The sequence below is a fragment of the Dendropsophus ebraccatus genome, chromosome 1, assembly GCF_027789765.1.
Source record: "Dendropsophus ebraccatus isolate aDenEbr1 chromosome 1, aDenEbr1.pat, whole genome shotgun sequence".
NCBI lineage: Eukaryota > Metazoa > Chordata > Amphibia > Anura > Hylidae > Dendropsophus > Dendropsophus ebraccatus.
The window spans coordinates 89,670,247-89,681,354 of NC_091454.1; the positions used below are offsets into that span (position 1 = coordinate 89,670,247).

General features: G+C 39.5%; 1 protein-coding gene across 1 annotated transcript; it reads right to left on the bottom strand.

Annotated features, from left to right (window-relative positions):
* Positions 1 to 835: 835 nt before the first annotated feature.
* On the bottom strand, positions 836 to 6,826 carry IFNG (interferon gamma). The gene is made up of 4 exons (XM_069957361.1): positions 6,704 to 6,826; positions 5,618 to 5,695; positions 2,922 to 3,110; positions 836 to 1,114 (listed from the first exon to the last, which is right to left on the bottom strand). The coding sequence occupies exons 1-4, from the start codon at positions 6,824 to 6,826 to the stop codon at positions 974 to 976; spliced, it is 531 nt and encodes a 176-aa protein (XP_069813462.1). The 3' UTR covers positions 836 to 973.
* Between the last annotated feature and the right edge of the window lie 4,282 nt (positions 6,827 to 11,108).

Below are 11,108 nucleotides of genomic sequence, written 5' to 3' on the forward strand. Positions count from 1 at the left end.
TTAATTATCGCTTCGTCTAAACAGACCATACGTGAAATGCAACATCCCTTTATGTTCTGATAGCCAACTGGCAAAACCTGTGCAAATGCAACTGATCCAGATATTTTGCCCAGCTACCAGTTGTTGGTTGTGGATGTTTACATGTTGTGCGATGTTCAGGGGATTTTTTTTACTCCCAAGATCTCACTGCCCTGTTGGTAGTTCTTTGAAATTTTTATAGGTCATGTGCAAATTGTTCCGCTTTACAGCAGTTTTAAGATTACATAATTTATTTGTATTCCCTTTGGGGGTTTTTGTATGTCCAGGATGCAAAACATCTTCTAAATATATTCCTATCCACAGGACACAGCATAAAAAGCTGATCAGTGATGGGGGTCTGACTACTGATGCGCTCCTATAATTTGGAGAGAGAATTTTCCTGCATTTTCATGATCAGTAGGTGTCTCATTGGTTAGCCCTCTATTAGAGGACACATCCGGAGATTCTATAACACTGGCACATTGTGTCTCTGCCCTGCAAAACAACATTGTGGCATAGAGTAAAAACAACACCAGATCTGACCTGGAATTGCCTGCCAGTTTAAAAACAAGGGTGAAAATTGAACTCGATCGCTGTTCCAACATATTCCAACATATTCTTATGGATGGTACCGTGGCATCAAAGTAGTATGCCATACTTTTTTTTTTTAAAATACATTTATGCTAGAAGACTGGCATAAATACATAGATAAATCAAGTTCAGTGAAAAAGGACAGAGACATGTATGGTGTAAATGTATCAAAATAATTAAATATTCATTTTGTAAACAATAGAATTTTTATTGTACGTTAGCAGCAAATAAATTAAAATAAATTAGGTTTCTTTAGAACAAAATGCATTATAATAAAAGAAGATAAATATTATAAATATATATATTAAATTTACGGTAGTTAGCATTCTTTGTGGTTACGGTAGTACTGTTTGAGCCATTTTGATTAACATCCTCTTCTTCTCCGTACATTTTCCCTTTTGCATTTTTTGGAGTTTGATTTCTGACCATCTTGAAGATTAGAAACATCTCGGAGAACACGCAGTAGATCTTTTATGGCTGCACGTTGAACTTTTATGTCTGACATCTATTTCAAGAAAGATAAGACATAAGAACTTGGTACCATAAGGAATATACCATATTTTTTATGAAGTTCTCTACATAAGGTTGCAGTTCTTAGCCTGGCATGGTATTATAGAGTAGTGTCAAAAAATATTTACAATGCATATTTTAATAATATATATTATTTTCTCTCAAAAATATTGACTGTAATATAGTAGGTCTCTCAAACTCAGCATTTGTGCCATAGGGGAAAGGTCTTAAAGCATGCTTGCTCTGTCACAAATAAATTGTATATGTTATGTCTGTGCCAGTACAAAATGTCTGTTTGTTGAAATGTTTGTTTCTGTATCTTAAGGGTATAAACCCACACACCGTATATGCAGCAGATATGCAACAAATACGCAGCAGATTTGTTGGTACAGATTTGATGCTGTGTTCAGTTATTTAGATCTAATCTGCTGCGATTTTGCTGCGAGTTTGCTGCGAGTTTGCTGCGTATCGCAGCAGTAAATACGCTGCATATACGGTGTGTGAGTTTATACCCTAAAGGTATTTTTCCCTCAGGGGAAAAATACACCATGCAACATGTGGCCAAATATTGGGGAAAGCCTTGGATTTCTGCCACATACTATTTGACAGTTTGGACTGCATCTTTAATTGCTGTCATGGATGCCAATTAGCCTCGTTCAATAGGGTTATTTGTGTCGTGTACCACTGATGGTGCGTTTACACAGGCAGATTTATCTGACCAATTTTGGAAGCCAAAGTCAGGAATGGACTTGAAAAGACAGGGAATCTCAGTCTTTCCTTTATGACCTGCACCCTGTTTATAGTCTGTTCCTGGCTTTGGCTTAAAAAATCTGTCAGATAAATCTCTCTGTGTAAACGCACCATAAGTCGTATTTACATGGAATACACTTAAAATAAGTGACATATCAATTATTTTAGCGTATTTGATGTATTCCCAAAAAGTAGGTATGCATAGCATACATATTTGGTGTGTATTATGCACCGATGTATATGCAGGAAAACAAGACATCTATCCAGACTAAGGCTATGTTCACACACTGTATGATAACAGCCGTAACTTAGCAACGGCCGTTGTAATATTAGCCGAACACCGGCCAGTGTTTGTATGTTCCTGCAGCCATCTGACAGTCGCAGGAACATTTATTTCCAAATGGCCAATTCTGGGTGTGTCTGAAAATCCATTAGGCATTGATCACCATACACACCACGGATGAACATCCGTTTGTGCATGGAAGATTAATAACAGCCGCTGTCCGTGGAACAGCAGCCGTTCCTAATTGACATGCTAATTCTTTTTGCACTGCCGCACCAAACAACAGCTGCTGTCAGTGGGGTGTGCATGGAATGGGCAGCATTGCATTGATTTCAATGCAATGCTGTCCAGGCTGAAAACAATGGCCGTTCTTTTAAAAAAATAATGCATTGTGTGAACATAACATAACTATAAGAAAAGACTCAACTCAATGTCAGAGCACAAGACACATCACATACTGAAGAACAATCCCAGCAATCTTTAAAGTGGTTATCTAGCTTTACAGAAACATGGCCACTTTCTTCCAGAGACAGCCCTGCTCTTGTCTCCAGCTTGGGCGGGGTTTTGCTGCTCAGTTCCATTGAAATGATAGGAGCTTAATTGCAAACCGCACCTGAACTGGAGACAAGAGTCGTGTTGTCTCTGAAAAAAAGTGGCCATGTTTTTGTAGCGCTGGATAACCCCTTTAACATTGACCAAAAATTTGTTATAAAAGTTTTTCATTTATTTCTTTTGCTAGTTGTTTAATTCTGAACAATTCTTAGCATACCTGCACTTTTTTCAGTTCATTCAGTCTTTTAACTTTTTGGTCACTTTTCTTCAAATAGTCTTTATATGTTGTGTCAAGCATTTGGACCAGATTAATAATACTGTCATCGACTTCTGTAGATTTTATGGATTCAAGCATCTTCAAGTACATAGGAACAATCTGGCTCAATAACAGTTTCCTTTCACCTTCCTGAAAGGGTTAAATGAAAAGTTATCAGGCTAAGGCTGGGTTCACACTATGTATATTTGAGGCTGTATTTGGTCCTCATGTCAGGTCCTCATAGCAACCAAAACCAGGAGTGGATTGAAAACCCAGAAAGGATCTGTTCACACAATGTTGAAATTGAGTGGATGGCCGCCATATAACAGTAAATAACGGCCATTATTTCAATACCACAGCCGTTGTTTTAAAATAACAGCAAATATTTGCCATTAAATGACGGCCATCCACTCAATTACAACATTATGTGAACAGAGCCTTTCTGTGTTTTCAATCCACTCCTGGTTTTGGTTGCTATACAGCCTCACAAATACAGCCTCAAATATACATAGTGTGAACCCAGCCTAACAATGTAATTATAAAAACAATAGGTGAAAATAATAAAGTTGTAATGTATGTAGTTACTTCAATAAAAGGGTAGGTGTGTGCTATAGTTCAATATCCATTTTTCTCTCTGTTCTAGTACGCAAAACTATTATTACTATTATTATTCTGTGCCACAAAAAAAATAATAAAAAGGAGCAAGCCATTGTTTAAATCATCTATCCCGAATGAAGGGGTCCATGCTAACGCAGACAGTTGTAGACAGTTGTGGATGCGCACCTGTAGTCCTGTCTGTGTGACTGCAGAGAAGGCTACATTTGTGTGAAATGTTCTCCACAGTAAACACACAACATCAAATAAGAGTTTAAGTCTCTAATATAAACTGTGCATTGCTCAGTAAATGGTTTTGGCCCCCAACATTTTTTTTAGCTACTTATTATAATTGATTTAATGATTTTAAGAATAACATTTGGCCAGTGTAAAGCACTAATATTGGCAGTGCAGTTGAGAAATTTAAGTGTCACTAGTAGTCGTATTAGTGCCCAAGTGACTCTTAGCAATAATTTTTTAATCCACACATAGTGGTCCAGTGCTTCCCCATTTTGACTTAGAGAGGAATAGTAACTCTCCTTATAGATTTGAATGTAACTTTTTAAAATAATTTTGACCATCTCTATAAAAAAAGCCCTCTGCCGAGTCATGTGCTCAGCCAATCGCGGCTGAGCATCTGATGACGCTGAAGAGGGTGGGCGGCACTCAGGACGCTCGGAGGGATTCGTCCGGGCCGTCCGAAGACGTCATCGCAGACTGAAGATCGGAGACGAGTCGGCACGTGACAGGTATGTATAGCGCACCACACTTCCGGGTACACGGGTGGGGGTGGTGGGACACGGGGAAGGGGGCCATTCACAGACATAACATACATTACAAAGTTGTATAACTTTTTAATATGTATTATTCTGTGAATAATTGTTTACCGCCGCACTACCCCTTTAAGGCTGGGTTCACACTACGTATATTTCAGTCAGTATTGTGGTCCTCATATTGCAATCAAAACCAGGAGTGGATTAAAAACACAGAAAGGATCTGTTCACACAATGTTAAAATTGAGTGGATGGCCACCATATAACAGTAAATAACTGCCATTATTTCAATACAATGGCCTTTGTTCTAAAATAACAGCAAATATTTGCCATTAAATGGCGGCCATCCACTCAATTTCAACATTGTGTGAACAGAGCCTTTCTGTGTTTTTAATCCACTCCTGGTTTTGGTTGCAATATGAGGACCACAATACTGACTGAAATATACGTAGTGTGAACCCAGCCTTATTTTGCAGAAAACAAGGACTCAATAAGCGGTTACAGTTTGTGTTGAGCGAACATACTAAACTGTTAGGGTTCGGCAATATTCTCTAAACCCGAATTCTTGACATATGACTCCCGTCAGCTGAAGAAGTTAGATGCTTCCCTAGGGAGTCCTGGCTGTATTCATGTTTTCTTGCCAGCCCTAGGGCAGCATTCAACTTCTTTTGCCGCTGGGAGTCAAATGCAAAGCCTTCGGGTTCAGAAAACATTGCCAAACCTGAACAGTTCAGCAAGTTCGCTCAAGACTAGTTACAGACTAATCAGAATGCACTATTTAGTATTTTAAGCTCCGTAAACAGAATTGTAAAAGGTTCTATGCCAAAGTCATGCAAATTTGCTTTACTATATTTCGGCATTTCAAAATCTTTAGTGATGTGCTCGCCCTATCTTAATATTTTGCCCAAATTTCTATTAATTGGTTTTTAAAATCTATATTTATATCCTAAATAACCAGCCAGTTAAAATTAGCAATGCAGCATCAAATTATATTGAAACAACATATTGCTTAAAGTGGCACTTCCAACATCAGAAGTTATTCCCTATCCTGTAAATAGGGCCTGCATTGTTACTCCCTATCCTGTGGATCCAGTCTGCATTGTTCTTTTGATGTTGAGAGTACCCCTCTAATATACACATGGTTAGCATCCACTGTATAAAAGAAATGATTTCAAGATTACTGTTACAATGCATGACGTAAACAGAACACTTTGTATATAATCCTGGTATCCCTAAATGTATTACAGGAGAATACAGTAGCACCAAGCATAAATAGTATCATATGCATACCTCCTTCCAGTCATCCAGCAGCTCTGAAAACTTTGTCAAGTTCACATTGTCTTCAGAGTTACTTGAGTCTTTTGATTTCTGTCGTAAAAATAAAAACAGGACATTGTTATTTTCTAATAACAGAAGCAAAACTAACAAAATATTTAGCTATTGAGAGGTTAAGCAAAAACGTAAGGAAGCATCCAGTGTTTCCCCATTCTGACTGAGAAAGGAATAGTAACTCTCCTTACAGATTTGACCATCTCTATAAAAACTAAGACACATCAGATGGAGATCTCTGCCATGTTCCTGTTTAAAGAAGTAGCAGGTTTCGATTAAAATTGCACAGCGCACAACCTACAGGCCATGCTCCTTTTTTGTAACATTTCATAAATGTTAGAAAAAGTGTGTGAGTGCAGAAGGGGAAGGGGGGGGGACAAACATGGTGTTTGGCCAGACATTTCCTTCACTGCAGAATACTGTATGCACCAAGTATGCTCAAATGTCACATAATTTACCTTTCTAACACAATATTCATGCATAATGCATATAACACTACATGCATTTTATACACACTTTCTCAATATCCAACTGGTTGGCTTTGTGCATTTAGCCACTCTTATAATGCTTAGGACCAAACACAGCGGTAGGAAAATTTACTAATTATAAAGAATGTATGATATATTATTGAAGTGCTGTTAAAGAGTGCCACTTCCTTCTGCACTATGCAGCTGCTTGTAAATGCTTGACCACATTTACAAGTTAATACTTTCCATTACACTTTTCAGTGCAGTAATGCTAAAATCACTAGTGTTAATAATAAAGAGTGATAACATACATCATGAATAGTCAGAAGCAACTAAATACTAAAAAGGTAACAACACAGCTAAATACCATACAAGTACAATAACTACACAACTACATATAACTCTAATAAAATAACTATGCAACCAAAATATTACTAATATTACAACTAAATACGATACCAATGCAGCCCACAAATATGAGTCACAGCAGCCACTAAGGCACTCAATCAGAAATTAGCATTGATCCACTTTATGGAAGATCTGAAGGACTTTTGTGGATCCCTACACTAGCAATACTTACCAAATATGTTTTCAAGTTTTCAATGTCATTTCGTGCTACCTTAAGATCAATATTATATCCATTGATTTGTCCAATATAACAAAGGACGGCACAATGAAGTAGAAATAGCTTCAAATATTTCATCTTTTCTCAGGATGAAGCAGGTGAGATTAGTGTATTTCTGTCAGGTCTAGGTGAACCTTCTTGGGCAGAAGCTAATGTCTTTCATGTAGAATACAGCAGGTATATATACCCCTTAAAACTTTTTGTGACACGTCACAGTTAGTCATTTTTCACAGGCTTTTAAAGCGGAGATGGTGTTAGATAGGCGGTGTGATGCTTGTTTCTTTTTTCTACTAGTAGAATGGTTTCTGGGGTTTTCAGCTGTGAACATTTAGTTTCCTCTAAATGACAAAGCAGGCATGCCCACCTTAGAAACAAAGACCTTTGGAAATTAAGAAATCCTTAGAAAGCTTAAATGAAGAATGAAGTGTTTGATAAAGTGATATTTGAATTATATAATATGCATTTAAAGTCATAAGCTAACTTTATAATAATAAGCATTACAACAAAATATTACTTTACAGAAACTTTTATTAGTATATAGAGCTATCCAAGCCTATCCTTTTTATATACCATCTGTGGAAAGATTTCTGTATGTCCTTGGGTAATAAATTATTGTGGACATTAGTAACCAAGTTGTGCGCTATGAACTTTATATTTACATGTGTAGTAAATATATTGGTAATGTAATGTACAATAATCCACATTTGGGCCATGTTCACATGGCATAAGACACGGGCTGTTCCCTGACCCGGCCGATGTCATCCCGGCCGGTACTGCTGCTAAATTCGTATGTGGGCGCATCAGTGTGCGCCCGCATCCGAATTCTCCGCTGCACGCAATGTATCACGCTCCATTGTGGGAACTGACAGGTTCTCTGTGGCTGCTATTCAATAAAGAGTGGCTGCAGAAAATTGAAATGTCAGTTTTCTGCTGTGCCGTTAGCAATCCCCGTTGGAGTGAATACCATGTGTATATACTCTGGCTGGGATTCCCTCTAACTGCACTGCACATAAGTTGTGTATTAATCACAGCCGTTGTTGCACATCGGCAACAACGGCCGTGATTAATACACAAGTTACGATGTGTGAACATAGCCTAGTAATGTATACGTGTGTGCTGCAGTAATTCTGTGTATTGCAGACATTAATATTACAAAAATGTTAACTATCAAGGTGTAAGGTATATAAGGTTGTGGTCACATCTGCGCCAGAAGCTCATATAGGATCCTCCATTACAAATCCTCTAGTATAGGAAATACAACGCTACATGTAATGCTATCTGTTCTTTTAAACTGATGGACTAAGGGTCCATTTACACAGAAAGATTATCTGAAAGATTATCTGCCAAAGAATTGAAGCCAAAGCCAGGAATGGATTTGAAAAGAGGAAAAATCTCAGGCTTTCCTTTATGACCTGATCTCTGTTTATAGTCTGTTTCTGGCTTTGACTTCAAATCTTTGGCAGATAATCTGTCAGAAAATCTTTCTGTGTAAATGGACCCTCAGCAGCAAAACCCAATAGCCCAATAAACTGATTTAGCACTGCATTGGGGTTTCTGTGTAAAGGAGACCTGTCACCCCCACCGCCCCCCCCCCCACCCCGTGCCAGGGTGACAGGCTCCCGACCCCCAGCTAGATCCCCTTATACGTACCTCATCCCGCCGAGTCCCGCTGCCGGAGCTGGCCCCAGGACGGAGATATCCCGGCTAGAAGCCGGCGCGCTCGCTCTGGAGATAGGTCCGGCGTCCATAGAGAATGAGTGGAGCCGGACTCATCTCTGCAGCGTGCGCACGGCTCCATTCGTTCTCTATGGGCGCTGGACCTCTCCCCACTGTGCGTGTGCCAGCTTCTAACCAGGATACCACCGCCCCGGGACCAGCTCCAGCAGCGGGACTCGGTGGGATGAGTTACGTATAAGGGGATCTAACTGGGGGTCGGGAGCCTGTCACCCCGCCACGGGGGGTGTCAGGTCCTCTTTAAAACAGAAACCAGGAAGCAGATGTGCACAAAGACCTACAAAAAGCATTGTAAGTCTATGCACTTCATTGCACAAAGTATGAGAAGGTTTCTTAAATGCACCAAACATTATGGATTGTGGATTGTTATATCAGTTTATACACGTTAACAAAGCCTAACAACTTCTATTAACAAATTTTAGGGTATGTGCACACAATAGAATTTTCATATGGATCTCACTATGTATTCCAAAACAAAGTCCACATTATCCTGTTTAAAGCGAATGTACCATCAGTACCTGTGCATGGCTCCATTCTATTCACGGGCACCAGCGGGGGTGAAACACTGGAGGCGAGCCAGCCCACCCCCAGAGTGAAGAGACCCCCCCTCTCTATGATGCTGCTCCATTGATTCTAATAGAGCCGCGTTATAGAGGGGCAGGGGTTTTCTCCCACTGGGGACGGGCCGGCCCGCCTCCAGTGTTTCACTCGATGCCTGGAAATGGAACGTTGCTATATGCAGAAATCGTGCCGTGATTCAAATAAATGACTGCAGCATCAGCTTCCACGCACCGGCGCCGTTTTATCTGTGTGAAAATCTTAAATCTAAAGTACTGATGGTACATTCGCTTTAAGGCTATGTTCACACATAGTAGAAAAAAGAGGGAGAACACATCCACTACTTCGATTTTTAAATGCCCTGTTCCTTTGTGTAGGCCACACACCAAGCCTACCCAGCATAGTGTCTGTTACAGAGAACCTATCATGTAATACTAACTGTCCCTATTATAACAGTGCACCTGTCCCTAAGTCTATTTATAAAAACACAGACTGCCTTAGCAGTCTGTATATAATACTTTAGGTGACGTCACTTGCACTCCAATGCTGGAACACAAGTGACATCACCAAGATGGCGGCGCCTGATGGAACAGCAGTGGGACACAGGATTAGATAAAGGATTAGATACAGACTGCAAAGGCAGTTTGTATCTTTATAAATAGACTTAGGGAGAGATACAGGGACACTGGGCAATACACAGCGATCTTGCGCTGGATAGCGCGCTATCACCGTTTAATGACAGAGCAGTGGGCAAAGGTTCATGGGAGCCCTTCTGGCCGCTCTGTATGGCGAGAAGTTCTGGGATTGTGCTAACTCAAAGCACAAAATGAATTCAGATTCCAAATTTTGGAGCAAAAAATGAATTCAGACCCATTTTTCTAGATCCAAACCTTTAAAAAATTATGTATATATGTTCATATTCATATAAATATGAATATGACAAAATTACTACTTAGCCTACATTTTATAGCTCATATGGTAAAATTTAGACCCCAGAATACAGACACAAAAACTAATTTAGACCCCCATTTTAGAACTTAACATTTATTTAGACCCCTGATTGCAGACCCAAGATACCAAAGACACCAAGGCACATAACAATGCAAACAATTACATTGTATGCATGCATAGTGGGTAGGGGCTAGGTAATTTATGTATGTAAATACAATTTACCCATGGCAAAACAGTCTAGTGATTTTTATATGTAAGGGATATAAAAGGATTATACTCTGAAATGGAACAAGTGAATTAAAAGTAAATAAAAAAAATAATGTCACAAACAATTATATTAAGTGAAGTCTATATGCTGTGGCACATATTGGTAATGGCTGGTTTTGAAAGACAATCACAAGATTAAACGGGTTATCCAGGCTTAGAAAAACATGGCTGCTTTCTCCCAGAAACAGCACCACTCACGTCCCGCAATTTGTGTGTGGTTTTGCAACTCAATTTCATTCAAGTAAATAAGCCTAATTGCAAACCCCACCGGAACTGAAGTAAAAGAGTTGTGCTGTTTCTGGAAGAAAGCAACCATGTTTTTCTAATTCTGAATAATCCTTTTAAATCAGTTCATGAGGGTACTGAAGTAAACACTAACCCAATAGCTATAAAGTTTGCATGGTCAACCCACCAGCATAGTAAACACCAGGCTGTAGTTGCTCAGCATGGGGAAAATCGCTTGGTGTAATAGCTACTGTTAAAAGGCAACCATCAGCTGACATGTCGGTTAATCCTTGTCTTTTCACATGTTGAAAAATTTTTGAACTATACTGACAGTCTTCTGGCTATCGCTCCGTGTAATAGGAGCAGAGACAACAGGCCGATACTATCTCCTATGGACTCCTAGGACAATTTAAAAATCATCCGGAAAGCCTCTCCCCCCCTCCCGCCCATTCTTTCCTGCTTGTTGTCAGTGCATGTAATAGCACTGGCAGCAAGGGGGGAACAAAGAGCAAGTGACCTCTGATCTAACAGCGCTCGCTTGCTCCTCACCATTAGGGATCATCGAACATTGGAAAATCTAAGGTTCTATAGAACTGGAACCTTTTTGAACCTTCCGCATTTGATT

What these genes read in the sequence shown, in the direction of transcription:
- IFNG (XM_069957361.1), bottom strand. Translation starts at nt 6,826, where the DNA reads ATGAAATATTTGAAGCTATTTCTACTTCATTGTGCCGTCCTTTGTTAT. An exon ending in AAAACTTGAAAACATATTTG is followed by an intron (nt 5,696 to 6,703) that starts GTAAGTATTGCT and finishes TTTTTACGACAG; the next exon opens with AAATCAAAAGACTCAAGTAA. An exon ending in TGCTGGATGACTGGAAGGAG is followed by an intron (nt 3,111 to 5,617) that starts GTATGCATATGA and finishes TAACCCTTTCAG; the next exon opens with GAAGGTGAAAGGAAACTGTT.